Source organism: Toxotes jaculatrix, chromosome 10, assembly GCF_017976425.1.
Source record: "Toxotes jaculatrix isolate fToxJac2 chromosome 10, fToxJac2.pri, whole genome shotgun sequence".
NCBI classification, from domain to species: domain Eukaryota; kingdom Metazoa; phylum Chordata; class Actinopteri; family Toxotidae; genus Toxotes; species Toxotes jaculatrix.
Window position 1 is genome coordinate 14,244,544 of NC_054403.1, and position 20,742 is coordinate 14,265,285.

General features: G+C 43.2%; 2 protein-coding genes across 2 annotated transcripts in view; one reads left to right on the top strand and one right to left on the bottom strand.

Moving 5' to 3' along the window:
• Positions 1 to 1,205: 1,205 nt before the first annotated feature.
• bicc2 (bicaudal C homolog 2) lies at positions 1,206 to 12,883 on the top strand. The gene is made up of 19 exons (XM_041048014.1): positions 1,206 to 1,818; positions 2,991 to 3,037; positions 3,453 to 3,522; positions 3,705 to 3,784; positions 3,944 to 4,105; positions 4,214 to 4,267; positions 4,537 to 4,752; positions 4,860 to 5,111; positions 5,353 to 5,484; positions 5,730 to 5,919; positions 6,728 to 6,861; positions 6,971 to 7,179; positions 7,726 to 7,831; positions 8,428 to 8,467; positions 10,376 to 10,539; positions 11,388 to 11,604; positions 11,710 to 11,876; positions 12,135 to 12,234; positions 12,345 to 12,883. Exons 1-19 carry the CDS (start codon positions 1,542 to 1,544, stop codon positions 12,473 to 12,475), a joined length of 2,748 nt encoding a protein of 915 aa, XP_040903948.1. The 5' UTR covers positions 1,206 to 1,541; the 3' UTR covers positions 12,476 to 12,883.
• Positions 12,884 to 17,357: 4,474 nt separating this feature from the next.
• spock1 (SPARC (osteonectin), cwcv and kazal like domains proteoglycan 1) overlaps positions 17,358 to 20,742 on the bottom strand; it is a 91,351-nt gene continuing 87,966 nt past the window's right edge. The window contains 2 exon segments of the mRNA XM_041048015.1: positions 17,358 to 18,318; positions 20,062 to 20,199. Coding sequence (XP_040903949.1) covers positions 18,122 to 18,318; positions 20,062 to 20,199 — 335 coding nt within the window. The 3' untranslated portion in view covers positions 17,358 to 18,121.

Here is a 20,742-nt window from a genome sequence, read left to right on the forward strand (position 1 = left end):
CTGACTCGCCTGGGGCCAAATTTGTCTGGGCAATATGGAAAACATCGAGTTGAGCTGGAAACAGGGTCCCGCTAGACCTGACTAATTGAGCAGTTTGTTTTTACCCGTGTTTCAGTCTGTGCTCAAGGTTTCAAGTTCGAGAAATTCAAAGCAGGGAGGGGACCTAATAATTCCTAAGCAATTTCAGAAATCTCAGTTGCCCCTTTTTTTGCATCTTTTAAATCATTTCTCCTCTGTCAGTAAAGTTTACGACTTTCTGACTGCCTGCTTGTTCACAAACAAATGAGTTTCTAGGCAGTGGGTGCAAGCGTAGTAATAAATCTGAGCAATATTGGCAGTAGTCATGGAAAGTAACTAAGTACATTTACTCAAGTACTTTACTAAAGTACAGTTTAAAGGTACTGGTGCTCCACCAGAGTATTTTTAGTGGATCCTATTTTATATTCTGTGTTCCTACATTTCAGGATAAATATACATTTCACTCCACTGAACATTTATCTGACAGCTATAGTTGCTCATTTCTGTACAAATTTTACATTAAAAAAACCCAATATGTTTATAAAATGCAATATGTTGTTGTTGGTTATTGGCTTGTGATCCCATACAAATAAAGCTGTGGTTTTTTTTTTTCATGTTTCAGATATCTGTAAGTTGTTAGCATTTCCACCAAAGAGAGATTTCCCCTCTAAACTTCTCACTTGGTTTCTTTTAATTAATTGTTCCAGGTCCAAGATCATCCAATATTTCACAATTTTTTTTTTCCACAAAGAGAAGAGAGTGAGTGAGAATGAACACTTTTACTACTTTAAGTACATTTTGAATGCAGTACTTTTACTTGTAGTTCTCTTTTATCTTAAGCATTGTTGCAAGCTTCCCCTCCACACAAACGCCATACCCTCACTGCTGTGATACACTCCTCCTCTCCCCTTCACCCCGACCTCTGGAATCTCGAGCCCTCGTAGGTCTCATTCAGAGGAAGGGGAGGGAGGGCAGACATGGACGGACATGCAGTGGAACCCAACTGGATGCCCCGTTTATTTTGTTAGCTGTGTATGCTGGTGTGAGGATGGGTTGCAGGACGCATATGTGTCTGTGGATGAGATGTGTATTTTGTCTTACCATAGCCCTTGACTATCTATCCACTTAATCTGTGGACATTGAACTGAGGATTACAGAGGATTTGTTCTGAGCAGAGTGAGCCTTAGTTGAAGTTGTGGTTTTTGTTTGTCTGTCTGTGCAGAGCCCTTCAGACAGAGAGGACATGGCCTGTGTTGTAGTAAAGAAGTGGTTTTCCTTCTGTGTAATGCAAGGCCAAAGCAGCAAATCCGTCAAGCTTCAAACAGCTTGGAGGGAGAGAGAAAGAGTTAGATTTGTGTACTAAATTAAGTGAAGGGGGCGGGGGATTTAAAGAAAAGGCACAGGGGGGTGTTTCTTGCCCCTCTCTCCCCTCTTTTTTTCTCTCCCTGCTGGTCTCCTTGGTCACACACATGCACACATACGACTCGCACGCACACAAACATTGACGAGGGCTCAGTCCTGCTATGGCCACCACCACCACCGAGGAGAGCTCTCTGGTCCTGGCCACCGTAGCACCCCTGCAGCCTGACTTGGAAACTAGCGTAGAACCCGGCTCAGCAGCAAAGCCTGAGCCCAGTGAGGCCCAGTGTGACAGAGAGGAGAAAGAGGATGAGGAAGAGGACGACGCGGGAGGAAGCTCTGCGCTGGGGCAGGAGAATGCGAGAGGGCAGAGTCTGGACCCAGAGTGGGTGGAGGAGAGGTTCAGGATCGACAGGAAGAAGCTGGAGAACATGTTGTATGGTGAGTGAGCTCCATAGCTTTCCACTGTCACTCTTATTTTCACATTTTGCCTTGTCAGCTGCTTTTTCTGAAACTTATTCTGCTGCCGATGCCTGTGATGGCCTCACCGTGTGCTCCTCCTCACAGCCACTTGTTATCTACCTGACCCCGTGCGTCTGTCAGGGCCTCCAGCTGGCTGCGTCCTTGTTGTCACCATTAGTATAGCTGCCATCCACCAAACTCATGTTGCTGTATCATCATGATTTATGACCTGTAATGGCTTATGCATCCAGAAGTCTTTTTTCGCTATTATCATTCTTGTCTGGGAAGCAGAGGTAACTGCCTCTGTTAGTTATCACTGCTTGGCAGGTTTATGACAAATGCCTCCCCTGTGTTACTGGGGAAACTCTTTCTGACAATGTGCTACTGCTGCAGATAGAGGCTGATGTTTGTCTGTTTGTCCTCGTGCCGGCTCTTGATGGGAAGGCGCTTGAGCAGGTTCAGCTCTGATAACTGCGTGTTGTTTTAATGTGTGTGCAGCTGGGACTGTGTGTTTGTGGCTGTTTGATCACCCTCTGTTAGCCAGTACGCATTGTATATCTCATCCTTTTAGGTAATAATCTGTCACACAGCACTTGAGATGTCAGTGTGATAGGCTGACAACCTCTTGTTCTTCTTCTTCTTTTTTTTTTTTTTTGTTCAAAATTTTGTTATTTAATTTTTCGGTTCAGTGGGAGGTCTTTGCGTCAGCAAATGCCATCAATGTGATTAGCTGTCTCTAGGCTAATTTGTGGTCCCCTGTCCCCCTCACCCCCCAACCACCACCTTCTCGCTCCACCCCATACTGTTCTCTTCCCATTCCTCAGCTCCGGCCAGTGTAACCCATAGTGATGAGGGGGGGTGAAGGCGTTCCTAGGGCTCCCCCCGTACCCTGTAAATGTCACCGTGGAGCGATGGCCTTTTAAAATTGTTTATGTTCCAGGCAACCTCTTGTTCCAGTTGCTTGGCAAATCTCAACCAAGTAAACATTTAAATGTTGGCTTTGCACACATGCTTAATATTGGACATTATTATGCTGTGAACCGAAGAATATGCTGCTGACCAACACAATGTGTCAAATCACACTGCAGGAATTTTGAAATGTTTATCTTTGTCTTTAGGTTCTTCATGTTCTCTGGCTTTGTGTCTTTCAGCTCCAAAGAATGGAGATGCTGAGACAGGCGAGGAGTTTTTTGAGAGAGTAAGTAAAACTCAGGCACTTGGAAACATTTTATTCATAAACCAGAAGTTGAAATAACAGATCAAATTCAGGCGCAGTTCTCTGTGTCAGCCACCTGTAATCAGAGAATCAAGCATCCTGGTTAAATGTAGCTCAGAGATCAGCAAGAGCCTCCCTGCCTCCACTTTGCATTCTCCACTTCATTTGTTCCATACTGTTCATCCAGTGATTACTGGTTTTACGGAGGTGATAATTGCAGCCTTTGAAATGCAAATGAGGCTTTGTATTCTTAGATCGAAGAGATCCACTGTTTGTCTGGATGTCTGTGTTCCGATTGTATGTGTTGTGTGGTGGTGTGTGTGTGTGTGTCTTTGTTGCATACAATGACAGCTCCGTCTTTCTTTCTCACTCTCTCACATTGTTTGTGCTTCCACAGGTGATGAGAGAAACTAACACTCAGGTGAAATGGCCATCCAAGCTGAAGATTGGAGCCAAGTCGAAGAAAGGTGACAAACTTTTGATTTGACTTTTCAGTCACACATCAGATCAGTGCTCGATGTTTCCCGTCTTGTCTTTCTCTTTTACTCTTCCCACATATTTATTCATTTGCTGATACACCTCAAACGCCTCAACCGAAAATTAGCCCATTCAGACCTTACTGTAACACTGAGCTGCTATTTTCATCCAGATCCACATGTCAAGGTGGAAGGGAAGAAAGCCAACGTTTTGGAAGCCAAAAAGAAGATACTAGAAGTACTAGAAACCAGGGTGAGGGCTGGTACTTGATTTTCACAGTTTGTCCTAACAATTTAGTCGACAATGTACTGGTGCAGACACATCGATACAGCTTTTTCACCCTAAAAGAAGTGGTTTTTGAAAATCTTTTTATTCTAATGTAACTACTACTACTGTTCATATGAAATCCAGGTGAACAAGGTGACTCTTAAGATGGACGTGGCCTATACAGAGCACTCCCACGTGATCGGGAAAGGCGGTGGAAACATAAAAAAAGTGATGGAGGTCACGTCCTGTCACATCCATTTCCCTGACTCCAACCGTCACAATGCTACTGGAGAGAAAAGCAATCAGGTGACAATCTCTATGGTGTCATTTTAAGGAGCCACTAACTGCTGCTTTGAGAAGAGACTGAAAACAACTTCATTTAAATGTCATTTTCTGTCATTTGTCATTTACTAGGTGTCCATTGCTGGGCCCATAGAAGGAGTGGAGGAAGCCAGGAGACAGATAAGAGTGAGTGGTCAATGGGTAATCTGAGGAGAGACTACCCAGGATAGATTTTTGTTTGTCTCAAAACTCAATTTCTTCGCTCCCGTCAGACACAGCCATCAATAGAGTGATTGATAGCGTGGCTGACACAAAGAAGACAGGTGTATTTGTCAAAAAGCCACTTTCTGTCTTTCTTTCTCACATCTCTTCATTTCACCCTCTCCTCTGTGTCTCGGTTTCCTCTCCATCTCGTGCTCTTTCTCTTGTTTTCCATACGATCGTCCTTGTCGCAGGATCTGCAGCCGCTGTCCTTGACCTTTGACCTCCCAGTCAGTCTGGTGCCCCAGGCTCTGCCAGATGCAGGCTCCCCGCTCATCCAGCAGGTAGTGCAGACTTTGGGAGTCAGTGTGAGCTTCAGGGCCGTGCCACCCCAGCCCCAGGCACAGCCCCCCTTTTACGGAAGCTGTTGCACCGTCTGGGGCCTGCAGGGCAACGCAGCTGCTGTCAAGGTTAGCATGAAACATTTTAGAGAGAGAAACTGAATCCATTCTGCAGTTGATACACATTAGAATAAGATATAATTGTCGTCATGTATGTACATATCATCACCTGGCAGAAAGCGACCTGCATCCTGATGGACCTGCTGTTGGGGTCAGAGGTCACAGGCGGTATAGTGAGCAGCCAGCTCGATGTCACCTCTCAGCAACATCTGTTCCTGTTGGGTCAGAACGGAGCTCACTTCCTAAGCGTCATGCACCAGACCCAAACCCAGATCATCTTACCAGATCTAGGTGCTCCTCAGAGCCCTCCCTCGCTGCTTATCCAGGGCAGCCCCGATGGAGTGTGTCTGGCTCGGCAGCAGCTCATGGTACAGTGGCATGTTTTTGTTTAGGCAGCATTATTCTAAAGAACACTGCTGAGAGGTAACAGATGCATGTGTTTGTTTAGTTTTGTTTGCTTGCACATGTCCAAATATAATTTCTATTCTTGTTTCTGCACTGTTGCATTTCTATTCACAGTATAATCAACAGAATGGACAGTATCTGTGGATGCTGCTGCAATAATAAAATTCCCCACAAGTTTTCTTATTCTGTTGTTTGCATGTCTAGGACTGTTTGCCCGTGTGTTTGATGTTTGACATGCGTGAGGATGGGGAAGCAGATCCGTGTAAACTGGCTCAGATGATGCAAAACCTGGGAGTCTTCATTAGTGTCAAGCCCAAAGTAAAACAGACCAGCAAGGTACAGATTTATCCATGTAGCGTTGCTGCTTTCGCATTGTTAAAGTCACCATCTGAAAAGAAATGGTCTTTTTTTTTTCTAGAACTACACTAGAGTTTGTGTTTATTTCATGCTCACTGGGTTAAATAAGAAATCTCTACTGAAATATTGTGAGTGTTTGCTTTGATCTTGAATGTAAAGCTACTCTCCCCTACTGTGGGTGAGTTGAATGTTGATGTTAAACTATGTCGGTGCATATTTATCAGTCAGTGGTGGTGAAAGGTCTGGAAAGGAACATCTCCTGTCTCTATGAAGCCCGCCGCCTGCTCCTGGGGCTGGATTCCTGTGAGACTGCCAAGGTAATCGAGGTGACCCCTGACCCCATGCTTACCAGCGGCGGGCTAACCAGTTATTGGCTCAACATGCTGCTGCAGCAGCTTCGTTTGTCTGAGCAAGGTGAGGATTCACGTACATATATGCATCTGTGTAGGTGTGTTTACATACAAATAACATGGAAATTGGAAAGCCACTGTTGCATGTTCAGAATTTAAAAATTTTGGCCAAACAGGACATTGTGGTGGACAGCAGTGCACACACCATTACCATTTCCCTTCACTCCCACATATCCAGCCCAGAGGACACTGAGATGAATGGGCTGAAAGCAGCACACAGACTGCACCAATTTTTATTTGGATTTGAATAATGCAAACAACTTAATGTACTATAATGTGAGCATCCTAAAACAGGGAGACAAAAATAGCAATATTAACTGCAAGTAAAGGTCCATCATGACATTTTACCTCTGCTTTACTCAACACTTCATGGTACTTTCACAAAGTAGTTTTATTTCCTCTATTCACAAATACTGGGTGGTGATTTGATCCAGCACCAGGGTTTTTTGGTGGATGAGACATGGAGACATGTGGGCTGCAGAAGTACCCTCATATTGTATCATTCATAGAAAATAAAATAGAAGAGGAAGCAGAATTAGGCTGGCAACATAACATACTTTTATAACAAATACTAATTTTCATCACTGTTTTGTGCGCTCAGCATGGCAACATTTCTACATATCTCAACTAATCATTTAACCTTTTTGAAAAATGTTCTATTCAGGCTGTCTTTTATGCTCACATTCAAAACATGCAGAAGAACAGGTGGATGGGAACTCTGCTATGTTGTTTATACTTCAGTACAGACTAATGTGATTTTTTTATTTTTATTTTTTGGCTTACTGCCATCATGCACCCTTCATTTTGATTAGGCCCTGTGCCTGCTCCCACACCAGAGATGCTGACTGGTATTAAGCCCCGGCCCACACCTCCACCAGGCCTCACCCCTCCAGCTGATGAGGGGAGGACAGGACTGAAGGGATCAGACAGCCGGCCACTGGAGAAGGTTTGTCACTGTTATAATCAAGCTGCTGTGAGAAGACAATAAATCCTTCCTGACATATGAATGTGAGCGAAAACCAAAACTGGGCACTGTATTCTGTCCTTTTGCTCAGATCCTTGAAAATGAGGACCAGTCTGGCCAATCAGAGGATGAGGGCTCTAAGGTCGTGGTGATGTCGTCATCTGAGGTGTGTGATGCAGTGAACAACAACATCAGCAGGGTGGGATTGATGGTTCGGAGGGGGAGCCTCCAGGGCCCCGACATTGCCAAGGTCTTCGGTCAGGGCAGGCGACATTCAACAGGGCAGGCGCTAACCTACAGGTGAGCATAAGCAAACTTATACACTTGCTTTTGCCACTTGTGAGGGGATTATGTTGCCTTACACCAATTTCCAGAGTGTTCACCTGAGTGTTATTTGAACTTAAACCAAAAAAACAAGTCATATCCTAAAAATAAATGATTGACATTGTGGGGATCCAGGGTTTATCCCCAGATGGAAGCTGACTCTTCCTGCATGTACTACATCTGTTGGGAATCTACAAAATCTGCCAACAAAGAAAACCAAGTTAGACAAAGAAATGCTTGTTTACCTCATCTATATTTTGTTTTTCGCTGAGTCACTAACTCTGTCCTTATGTGGTTCTCTGGATAATATAGAAAAAAGTTTGCAATGCAGTGCAGTTTCTATGGATCAGCTCTGTCTTGGCACAATACATAAATATATAGCATTTTAACACTGAAATCCTCAAATAATATTGCTGTTGTTGCTCTGGGGAGAGAAGGAATTGACAAGCTCTCAAATATTGCACACAGCCATCACAATTTAACCTAACCTTGTGTGTGTGTGTGTGTCTGTGTGTGCGCCAGATTGCTGAACGCAGAGATTGAGGGAGGGAGGAATGAGCGGAGAAACAGCCTGAGGAGAGACATGACGCTGGCTCAGGATGTTCGCACTGACTCATCCAAGGCTGAGGTGAGGAAAAACAGGAATTGCAGGTCTCTCCAACCTCCACCCCCCTTTTTTTCTCACAGTATGATACACTGCATCTATGGACAACCTTATTTGGCTAGAACTTATTCTCAGCGGACAGTCGATCAAATCTCTGCAACCCTCTGAAAAACTCATGACACTGAAGGTGTGAAGGTGTTATAGTGTTTTAGAGATAATTAGTAGAGGAGCACGGTATAAGAGTGAGAGAAAGAGGAGACAAGATTAACTCCTGTCCATCTTATGCCTGCTGTAGATGGCGAGATAGATTAAAAACAGCAGGAACAGTTTATTTGTGGTGTTATGTAACATCTCTGACCCCGGTAAGATTTGGCTCTAAGAATCGATTTTTGTGTTTGTATGCTTCCCTTCCTATCTGTCGTCTCTCCCCCTCAAAGGTTACTGCACTGAGCGTTAACAAGTTTACTGCCACAGCAGCAGGAAATGTTGCTTTATGCAAGCGTTCGTTCCCACTGTAAATTAGGTTCCCTTTGCCTCTCCTCAGCATTCAGAGAAAAAAAAAATTCTATTTCAATTTCATGCATTATTTACCTGCTCTATGTCCTGTTTGTGCTTTGTAGGATTATGACTATGAGAAGAAGAAACTACTGGCAACCAGAGGTTAGTGCTCCTAAATGTTTAATATTTCTTCCTGTCTTACTGTGGTTTCAGGAGCTCTGCACAGGTTTCTGCAGCAATAATTAGTGCACTGCTAAGCAAGTATTTCTTTTTTTTTTTGTATTGATCTATAGTCGCTGTACACTGCAGATAAATGTATTAAAGCACATTTTGCAGAGGAATTTGGCACACAATACTTGCTGTACATTGTTGCCTTGCTCATCAAACATTCACCTTTCTACAACCACATTGTTGTTTTTGCAGCCTAAGAGAGCACAGATTGGAAAAAAAAACTACTTTAACTTAGCTCCTCAAACAACACTAGATCAAGGGAATTTATTTAGTTTGCTGTAAAAATGCTAGTACAAGTTTTGGTGATATTGTTGTTAAAATAATGATTTTATGTCATATGATTAGGCAGGATGAAGTAGCTTTTTTAGTTTGAGTATGTTATAGAGGCAACACATTAATATCCTGAGCAGAGGCAGGGGTTTGATAGAGGGGGCCATTTCAGTGCTGTACACTGCCAAGACAACTGATGAAGGGGACCTGTTTATGGGCTGCACTGTGCCAAAGTTATAATAGAGTAGCATTGGCACTCCCACTTAATTCACATGGGGCAGTGCACAATGCCGACAACACACACATGCATCCAGACAGCTGTGTGTGTGGCCTGGCGCGCACACATGCATGGACACACATATACACAAGAAACACTGCCTCATCCATCATGCAGGATGAGAGCTACTGGGAAGCTCTGCAGCCAAATGGTACTAAACTCCCTCAGTGTTGCTTTATGGGATTATGAATTAGCAGTTTGAATGGGCCATCTGCCTCGCAGTCATTAAGACACCCATATGCCAGTATATGAATGGGACATTTACTCAAAACACACACACACACTGACACAACACACACGCACACAAATGACAGCCCACCAGTTATAATCCTGTTGATATCGCACTCTTTGTGGAGCGCTGTCCCAGTTTTTTTTTTTTGTTTGTTTTTTTTAATCACGCATTCCCACATGAATCTTGTTGTGGTGCCAAAAGAGGCCCAGGGTCACTTGTCATTTGAGTGTGTGTATCTGTCTCAGTCTCAGTGATTTGAGTTTTATTAATTGTGCCACATGCTGGCAAAAGGAAGCACTGTTTGAAATTCATCATTTAACAGCTGAACCCACCTTGTCCAATTCAGAATATCAGAGAAGACGTGGAAAACCTGCATTGCATTTTCATGATGGACAGACTGCAGAAAAGAGCATATTTGTATGCTAGATACAGTATCAGTGTGAATCTGAAATTACAGTACCAAGTGCATAATTCTGTACAGCTGTGTTTCTCTCCGCAGGTGTGTGTGCATTCAAATCTTTTTCCTTTTAAAGCTGCTACAATCAGTATTTTCACATTAACAATGGAACAAATACCTATGTTCATGTGAAAGTTGTCATTGGTAATGATGATACCGCAGATGATATCACCCACTCTGCAGTACCCCTCAACTCTATGGAGCTTTTCAGCATCTTTTAGCTTATTGTTTGGTTTTATGGCATGCAACTTTATGGTTTTGTTGTACTCATTGCTGTCATTAGCATTGTTTTCAGACACAGCACGTGGCTCATTTTAGCAAAAAAAAAAAAAACCCTCTTAGAAACCCACTGTATACTATCTGCCCAGCACTAACAAACAGCAGACAGACAAAGTTAGAGACTAACTGCGAACATTGTGGATCTTTTATCAGCTAAAGAGCTGGATATTTCCCTCAGGAGTTAGTGGAGAGCAAAAGTGAATATTGGACTTAGAAACATGACTCAAAATGAATACTGATGTTGCTCTGTATCTGCTAAATACAGCTAGTTTTTAAATATGCATTTTTTTTTCCTCTCTGGATCTGCTGTGTATGTTATGCCAGCCATGCAGAGGAAGCCTGTGGTCACTGAGGTCCGGACACCCACAGACACCTGGAGTGGCCTCGGCTTCTCCAAGTCCATGCCGGCCGAGGCTGTCAAAGAGCTCCGCAACATCAGCCGCCGCAGCTACAAACCCTACCTGAGCACCAGCACCAGCCAGCAACAGGTGCAAATGAGCTTAACGTTGAGTTAAACTCTGGTTTAACAAACTGAAAAGAAATGAACCTCCAGCTTAGTATGGTTCATTTGGATTAATTGTAGCTTGAGCTTAATTATACATACTTTTGCTGAACTTGCTGAATTTGTTTGAGCTGCCAAAGCTGTCTTTTGTTGCAGTGCGGTGAAACAAGCTCCCCCATCGTGGCTCACTAACAGTCTCATTTATTGGTATTGCCCTCTTAACAGTTTGAAGCATTTATCTCACTGTGCGGTAAGCACTGCCAATTTGTACGCTCAATTTCCTGGGGTCTGATACCATCGCCTCGGTCAGCACAGCCACTCTTCGGCAACCTGTTTACCTGAGCTGTTTCAGCTCATCTTCTCGGATCTTTAAAAGCCTCCTGAACGGCTGTTCTCTGAGTGCTCGGTATTCAGTGATGGAGAAGCAGACTCACTCAGGTTAATAAGAGCAAGAAGCATCCCTCGAACAAGTTCAATTTTCTTCTGAGACCCTAGCAGCTCTGAAGAAGCATTTGCTATGTCCACTGCATTAATATTTTGAGTGCGCACTACTATCACAGGTCAGCCAATAGAGGCAAATGAACTAGTTTAGAGACATGATTAATGGCTTCTATAATTAAATTTCTGGACCTATGGATGTTGTGTGCTGAAACCTTCAGCACACAAGAGAATTTGTAATTACTTGAAGTTGTTTTGTCTCATGACTAGTGCAGACAAAGATAGATAAAAGAAGGGGGTAGTCACAGTACAGGGTGCTGCTGTTGTATAAAATTTTTGCAGCTGAAAGAAACACTAATCTAATCTATCTGATGGCGTCACAATTTCCCTTTCTAGTCATGGGCTGCTCAGACAGGGAAGATGTGTAATGGGAGTGACTCAGAGAACTGGAGGGACAGACGTGGATCTGCATCTTCATCCCTGCCTGTCTCTTCCTCTTCTTCCTCCTCTTCTTCTTCCTCCCCTTCCTCACCTCCTTCTACTTTCTCTTCATCCACCTCCTCCTTCCCCGCATTTGCATCGTCAATGAACCGAAGCAGAAACGACAAACCTTGTAAGTTTTACACACGTACCTTGGGGTTATGGGCTGACGAGGTAGCCGCTTTCCCATGTCCAATTTTGGTCTTCTCTTTTTTAACGTCGACCTTTTTATGTCTAGCGGAGAGCCTCCTGAGCAGCAGCAGCTACTTTGAAGGCGCGTGTTCATCGAGGAGGGCGTCAACCTGCAGTCAGCGTAGCCCCTCCCCCCAAATGACAGATGACCTACCTGAACTGCTCAGCCAACTTGGCTTGATCAAGTACATCAACGTGTTTGAGCAACAAGAGGTAAACACATGCAGCGAGTTGCAAGCAATCATTTTCAAAGTTCAAACTTTAAAAAGAAAAAAAAAAAGAAACACTTATTGGAGGGTGAAAATACATTTTCATCATCTCTTCCACACGCTGCCTTTAAGTTGGAATAGCTGTGTGGGAGAACTTGAAACACACAGATGTACACAAACAAGCATACTCTTGTCCCCCAGCCAAAAGCGTTATGCATTATGAATGAGCATCATGATGCAATTGCTATCTGCATTCATCCAGATTGACTACCAGACATTCCTCACTCTGTCTGATGAGGATCTGAAGGAAGTGGGTGTCTCCACGTTTGGAGCCAGACGCAAGATGTTACTGGCAATCGCAGGTGAGAATCTGATGTCCTAGCTTGGATTCATTTCTGCTTCACCGTCTGTTAAGGTGGTAGGTGTAGCTTGCCTTCTCTTGAGAAAATGATTTTTCTATCCTTAAATCCAGACCTGAACAAGAGCAAGAGGAGGCTCTCGGATACACCTGCAGTGAAGCCTGGATACCTGGAGGGCGGCGCTAGTGGTCGACTACCACGAATCATGGATCTAGAAGTTGCTGCCCAGAGTAACCGCTGGTGAGATGAGGCGCCAACCAGTGAGCTATTTAACATCTAAGAGTATGCAGTGATGCTGCTGCCAGTGCAAAGGTCTTATCTGTGCATTATTTTCTGTAAATGATTAAGCATAAAATTGCCCAGAAGAGCAGCAAACATTATATAAACATTTAAATCCAGTGCCTTTTATCTACAGCCATATCCCAAAGCTTTTTTCTTTTTTTTTTTATACAAGACAAGGAGGTCTTCCCTTCCAGTCCTCTGATTCTGCAAGAAACAAACTATATGAAACACAAATGAGCATGATGATGATGTTGATTGTATTTCTCTTTTTGTGGCATTTTTTGTTATAAAGTGCCTTTCTTATGCAAGCTTATTTCTGTGCTTTGACCATTTTAACCACTACATTTATGCAATTGTACATAGATATTTACAAAAGAAAATGACATAAAATTTTGAATAGTAATAAAATATGATAGTAATGGTTAAGAAATTTTTGCCGTTAAGATTTATCAATCAAGACTGCATTGGCATGCAGGCAGTGTATCCTTTTATTTGGAGTGACATGAGCAGAGAGAAAAAAGGCAAATTGCAACTAAATGGTCAGTGCACTGAACCTCCAAGCCACCAGAGCATCAACCGAGAGGTATTTTTCATTCACAATCACATCGAACCAGCTGCGGTTTGAACTCACCATCAACTCAAAGCTGGTGTCAGACCACCAGAGGGCACTGGTGTCACACAGTGTTTACAAATTCACATCACATTTCTGTTGCATGGAAAAATAATGGATTTGTTTCAGGAGGAAACACAGTAACAATAGCATTAGAGCTCCAGGTGGACGAGGAAGCGTTAGCTTTGAAATATACAGTAGCAACAATCAGATAAAAAAAAAAAAAATTAGAAAACCTAAATAGGTAAATACATCCATATTGGCGTGAGGGTAATGTGACACTCCTTTTTAATGTGGTTTGGTCTCGCCTGACTGCTCACCTGAAAGTTCCAATTTATTTTATCACTGTTGCCGGGAGTGAAGCTACTGGAACTGCTTATGAATTGTTTCCTGTTTAATTTATTTAGCAAGGGGGGGGGGTGCTACACCCAGCAATTTAGTGCCAAAGGAGGGACTTCATTGGCAGAGTGTTAATGAGAACAGTATAATCTCTCTCTAAATTTGCAAATTTGGAAATGGTGTTGTTGGTTACCACATCAAGTGACTAATCCAAGACAACCTCCATCGGGGGTGCATGAGGGGGTCTGGTCTGTTCAAATGTCCCCAATGCTGGCTGGTGCAGTGGCAGTCACGCATGAAAGAGAGTGTGAGTGGAAGTGGTGGGCTGTGACAGATTAGGGAGAGATGATCCCGACTTATTACAATGTCTCTGCCAATTACATAGGCAGGCTTTAGACCAGTGATCCTCAAATCTGGTCCTCGGGCCCTGGAGCAGTGCTGGATTTGTATTCTGTCAGGTAGTTAATTGCACTCCCCTGTGGTCGCAGGTCTAAGTCGGTGCTTGATCACACACCTAGAATGAAAACTACCTGGAAGAACCTGCAGTGCTCTGAAGCCTGAGGACTTTGGAGAGCCACTTGGACTTTTCACCTGCTAAAGTGGCAATCTTGGCTTGTGGCCCAGTTACATGGTGGGTATGCAAATGAAGCAATAAGCAGACACCATCTGCAGTCTGTTCTTTTATTTAAGTGGTCTAAACTTCTCAGTATTAAGAAGATGCAGTACAGGCCAAAGCTTTATAGTATGAGATGTTGATTTGAATGAGTCAAAGCATGGCTGTTTTCAGATTCAGTGATTTGATCATGATGGTGTCTGGGACTGTTTGTTTGCTTATACACAGTCCATCAATCACTCAAGTGATTTAATCACCATGGATACTAGGTAAACAAAACAACTGCAAGCTTGCTTTCTCACAAAGAGTTAGATGAGAAGATCAACGTCACCCTAATGTAAATATGATGCAGCTGGTTAGTTTAGCTGATGGTAAAAACAGGAAATGGCGGGAAATAGCTAGCTTGGCTCTGTGCAAAATACACCCACCAGAACCTCTAATCCTCACTAACGTGTTGTATCGTTTGTTTGACACACTCATAAACAGCTAAGATATAGCATGAAAAATGTATAAAAACATGAAATACCACACTAGCTAATCGATGGAGAGCTGTGTGATGTTCTTTAATTTTAATAGACTTATGTTGAAACACACAGTTCTGTACCTCACTGTGTGTATGTTCTCAGAGTTAGAGTTTGTATGATATGGTGGATTATCAATGATCAGAATTAAAGGTAGGACACTAATAGGACCTGATAACTAAATAATAATAACTAAAACACTTAGATCTTGTATTAAATGACAAACTACATCAAGCCACCTCTTTTCTTCGCTAAAAATTACAAGCAATTGCTTAAGGCCCCCCCACTCATAGCCAATCCCTGGTCCCCATGGAGACCCTGGGCTGATGGGAGGGATACACCTGACAGGGAACCCATCTGTGGATAATAAAAAAGCAACCAATAGAGAAATAAAAAAGAGAAACAGAGTGCCCTGAGGATAAAACACAACCACGCATCTCCCTCACTGAGATGAAGATGGAACTCACTCCAGGAGAGTGAGTGGGAGAGCGGAAGGAAATAGAAACAATAATGAGAGTGTGTATTTGTGTGTGTGTGTGTGTGTGTGTGTGTGTGTGTGTGTGTGTGTGTGTGTGTGTGTGTGTGTGTGTGTGTGTGTGTGTGTGTGTGTGTGGACAAAGAGGGTTGAAAGCGAGCGCTGGTGTATAGTAGATGTATTTCGTGGTTAGGAGGCAAAATGAACTGGTATGCGATTAAAAATGTGAATAGTTCGGGCTTGTGATTATTTGAATATATCCACCAATTAAGTCATGTAATTATACACGACTTCTGGTTATTCCTCGGAAGTGACGTACCAAAAGTGCTACCAACACTGCTGCTCCCAACAGTAAAGCGATGAACACTCTGAAGGCCTCTGGGACTTATTAGTTCTTCCGAAGTCTTTAATCAAAGAAGGTGGAACAGAACCTGATCTAACTCACCCCCATCACTTAGTTAATGCTAAGCTAATTTAGTTTGTTACTGCCACTTGATGCCACCTCTTCAGGTCACCCTGCTATTTCTCAGTCGTAGAAGTCACTGGTATGAACTTTGAAGGAAAGCTTATTCGCTTTCCTTCAAAGTTAGATCAGAACATTGATACAACTTTCATGTTTATACACTAAATATAGCTTAAAGCTCTTGCCGGCATCCAGCCAGCATTGGAGACCCCTGGCTAAATAAAGGAGATATGAGCTTATTAGTAGGCTTTAGAGGTTCTAGTAGGTTGTTTTTGTAACCTTTGGGCAGAGGTAGGTGAGCTGTTTCCTGTAGTTTCCCATCTTTGTGCTAAGCCCAGTTAGATGGCTTCTGGCAGCGATTTCATCTTTACTGTACAGAGATCTGTGGTATTTTTCATCCAACTCTCAATGGGAAAGAGAATATGAGTGTTTCCCAAAATGTTGAAACTGTTCATCTTTTTGTGGTAGGCTGTGCTGTCATATCACTTATTTCCCAGAAAAGAAATAAAAACAGTAAAGGGAAGACACCTGTTGCATCTGCTAAATCTTGAAGATGCCAGTTCAATGAAAGGAATAACCAGAAGCTGCACCCATAATTCAAACAAGGTATTATGGAGCTAAGAACAAGGTGGATACAGTGCGAAAAAACAAAAAAGGGGAGAGAGGCAGACTGCTGGTGATGAATGATGAACGAGTGAGACATTTTCTTTGCAACTTTTGTCATGTAGCCTGAGGGCAGTGGAAGAAGGACTAACCATGGTCCCACAATTGGGTGATTATACACCGTCTGCAGCTCCTGGCATAATTTGATGCACATAGTTAGGCCCATTGTCTATTGTATCTGACAGTGTGTGTTGTGAACTACTGATTAGGCTGTTTCAAACCAGAAGATTCAGTTGTCCTTTTAGCCACTGATTGTTGGTACAATGTGTTTTCAAAGTGCTGAGCGGGCTGTTTAAAGCCAGTGGGGTCAGCTGTCCCATTACCCAGTGATATTACAAAAACACTAATTAAGCTTTTATGTTCTTTTGGATGCTGCTCAGCTTATGATTCTCCTCTCTCAAAGGCAAGATAAGAGTATTTTCTGCTGCTACCATTCATGTCGGCTTCTAACCGGGGAGGCTGCTTTCTCAAGGTTGGAAAAGGTCAGGACTGATGGAGGGCTTTGATTGTTCTACTGCAGAGAAATCTGAGCTTCAGAAAAAAAAGAAATAAAACCAAACAGCATGAGAAACTCAAACAGATGGTTTTCAAAGTGAGGAAAATATGTGTTTTTATTTCATCATGGCTTAGCGAAATAATGTGAAATGTGTGAGGCTTATGCTGTTAATGGTACATCAGGAGAACAACAGACACATGGACACAGACCTGTAAGGTTCAAAAGACACCCAAAGTGCCACTTTACTTAAATTTTCAAAGTTACAAATAAAAGTTCACTTAGTTGACATGGTGAAGATTTCATTTTCAAATCACTGAACATATCCGATGTTGGGAGGCGGAGCAGAGTGTCTACTCTGCTCGCCAGATTTCATGTGTCCTCCCAGCTCAGGAGCAGCTTCTTCCTCTAGTGTCCATGCACAGTCAAACAGCCTCAGCAGTCCTACTGACCAATTAGTAAAAGAATAGCTGGCTGAGACACAGCAGATTTGGACTGTAGGCCTTGCAGTTCGCTTTTCTACACTGCTATCACTCCTGCAATGCAACTTCCTACCTCCTGAGATTGGGAGAAGAACCGAAAAGACACTAGACAGCATCAACATAGCAACAAAGTATTGTAGCAGCCAAATAGGCATCACTTTCTGTTTGAGATGCATAGAGCTAGACCTGGCCAGGTAAAATCTCTCTTTTACAGAAACACGATGAGAAACATGCAACAACAACGACAATACATCATTAATCTCATTGCTTCCTGGGCTTTCTGGGACATTCAAGATCAACGATTAAATAATTTACAATCCTCCATGAAATAACAGAGAGAGTGGGGGAGCATCTCAGAGCCTGGGAGTGTGGCTGTGATTTGTGGAAACATTGATGAACACTGGAAGGAGCCTGATGTTGGGACACAGAACATGAGAATGAATCGCTGATGGAGGAAAGGGGAAAGTAATCCCCATTCTGGCCTTCCTGGAGGAGACATATTTACATCCAATACATCAGCTAATGTATCTGCGCTCACAGACTGACCAGAGGCTCTGACATGGACATACAGAGATAGAAGAGGGACAGAATTAGTGAGAGGAGATCGAAGGAGAGAGAAGTGTCCTTGTTGGAAGAGGTTAAAGAGCACAGGTTAGGGGGAAGGTAGAAGCAGAACATGGACAGCTTGAGCAGAATCTAACAGGGGCTTGAGAGTTGTTGAAATCTATTAGGCTGTTTTCTGTCTGAGGAAACACTTGAAAAGTAAGAGGTCGGATGAGGTTCATTGAAGAGAGAGAGATCTGGATTAGGGACAGGAATTACAGTTCAGGAGCCAAAAGATGGACTGCTGCCAAGGTAACTGGAGGAGGAGACATTGGAATGGCTTCAGATCTGTGCTGAGTTAACGGAGTTTCCTGGTCGGCTGATGGCAGAATAAAATGAAGCGGAGCTACCAAACGTAGCCGATCTCGTCATCCTTATCGTCTTCCTCGTCCTCGTCGTCCTCGATGGCTCCTCTGGGGTGGATCCGACCCCGTCTCTTCTTCTGCCGGCTCCTGACGCTCGGTGATGGCTCCTCCTCCTGGTCGTCGAGGAGAATGACTGCGCCACCGCTGCCAAAATCCCCTGATGTCTCCTGGTCCTCGTCTGTGGGGGAGGTGCACAAAAACATTGACAAATGGACAGATTAGAAGCACAGAAAGATCCCTGTGATCCCTGCCAAATATCAGATAGTGTACGGTGGCTCATGGAATCCTTCTGAGTAGGTAAATGCCACTAGTAGCTGTATAATTTTGGTAGTTCGTGAAACAAATGCCTGAGCTAGATTTTTTTTTTTAGCTCAATACTTTGGACAAATTTAGCAAACTGATATTCATCAGTCAAGTCCTATGTTTGACCAGAATATACATTCAGTTCCTACCCAGACAATGAAGAGCAAAAACAGATAAAAACCTCCCGTCTCACAACACAGAGTCAAGCGTTTGATAAACTAGCCTGTTTCAGTGGTTTCTGGCTGAGCTCAGTTACATCAAGTTACACCTGCAAACATTTTGATAAACAAATATTTTTTGGCACTAATGTTGAACCTTGTGCAGTGACAGTGTGTGAACAGGAGTCATTATCTCAGCTGCCACCTCCAGCCTTTTCTGTAACTGGCACCTTAAAAATCCTTCTGTTCAAAATTGCCTATTTACACTGTAAGTGCACTTTGTTTGAGTGGCACTTACAGTGTTAAAATGAGTTTTGGTGTCCTTGTGTTTAGACAATCGAGTGGAGAGTTCCTGCATTGCTACCTGTTTGTTCTGTGAAGGGTCGAATGGGAGAAGTCCAGGCTGCTCCAGCCTGAGGCCACTCAGCCAGAGGTAGATGAGCTTGTTAGACTGGAGACAAAGAGCTGCTCCTGTCAGTGTGTGTGTGCATGCGTATTTGTGTGTGTGTGGTGACCAGAGAGACAACTCATCAATATTGGAAGCTGCAATTACTGGCTTTGGACTAGACTGGCATTCAAGTGAGGCGTAATCTGTGACTGTGAGTTGGCTGTTTGATTGGTAATCAGTATGTCTGCCTGGATTCTTTCTTGCTAATTATTGTTCTTTTTTTCCCACTATGAAATCCCTTGGCCATTGATTTGCAGCAAAGTGCTTTTATTGGCTTTTTGACCATTCCCTTTGAATTTCCACTGCTGGCTCTTTAAGTATGACTTTTATATATCAAAGCCCTTTAATTATACACATATATAAATATATATATATATATATGTATATTCTTTGTCTAAATGCATCTTCACAGCTGCCAACATCAGCAGCAGTTTAAGTGTTTCTTCACTTCTGCAAGGTGCAACTGTGTCATTTTACAAATTCAGATTTATAACAAATCTTCTGACACTGCTTTCTGCTGACAAGTGTGACAGATTTTCCTACTTGACTTGCAAGATGCTGGTATTTCATCAAAGCTACATGTGCTAAATATCTGAGGCAGATAGAATCAGACATGGCAAACCAGCCAGACTTGCTCCAGAGGCATGTCTAATGTTATCTGTTTCCTAAATGATCACTGATGTGTAGATACCGTTAAAGATAGAGAGAGACAGGGAGAGATACTGAGCAAAGAAACAGAACAAACTTGCAATTTGTGTTTTAGTGGTACATCATGTTTTAAAGGGAAACTCAGCTGTCTCTCTCGTCTTGCTGCAGGTTTCAAGGGGTGAGAAGAAAAGGCAGACGTACAGTGGTCCACCTGGATCAAAGCGCTAACTCTGAAGGACAGTTAGACAAATGGGAGCCAGTAAGGTCAAACACAGCACAACCAGACCCCTTGTTTTGCTGAACTGAACTTGTAGGTGTTTGCATATGTCGGAGTAATCTGTGTGTGTGTTTGTTATGGTCTTACCGCAGTTGGGGTTGCCTTGTTTTCTGGAGCCAGCGATCTCGTTGCCATATTTGTCCACACACCAACACTGGCCGGTGCTGCCGTGACACTGGGTGGGTTTGAAGTAGCCCTCATCAGTACAACGAGGAATATAAGAGCCTAGGAACAAAGAGAAAGAGGAGGGGAGGAAAAGAGTTGAAGTTAAGCGGTGATATGAAAAGAGGTAAAGGACTGGGAACATCAAATTGACAAAGGTAGGGAGTAAAATCTGAACCCTGCTCACATGTACGTGTCCTGTGGTTGAAACCAAGGTTCTTGTGTATTCACAGAGGGAGATCAACAATCAATTAGTGCTGTGAAGGTTGCAGGACAACAACCATACATCCTGTTTAAGGTGAGGCCGTCACTTTCAATAACACACACACACACACCTACACACCTACACACACACACTCACAAACCTGCACCTATTTTCTGTTACCTTCATTTGACCCAGTCCAATCTCATTTTTCAGGCTTTTGTGTGGTGAGCTGGAACACTGAACAGTCTGCCCAGAGGGGACAGATGACATGTGTACAAAATGTCAGGATGTGCTTTATTGTGTGTGTGTGTGTGTGCATGGTATGTTTATTCCCTACTATCCCTTTTGCCTGTCAGTGGAAAAGAGACACGCTAGTGTGTGTGTGTTTGTTATCATCCAAG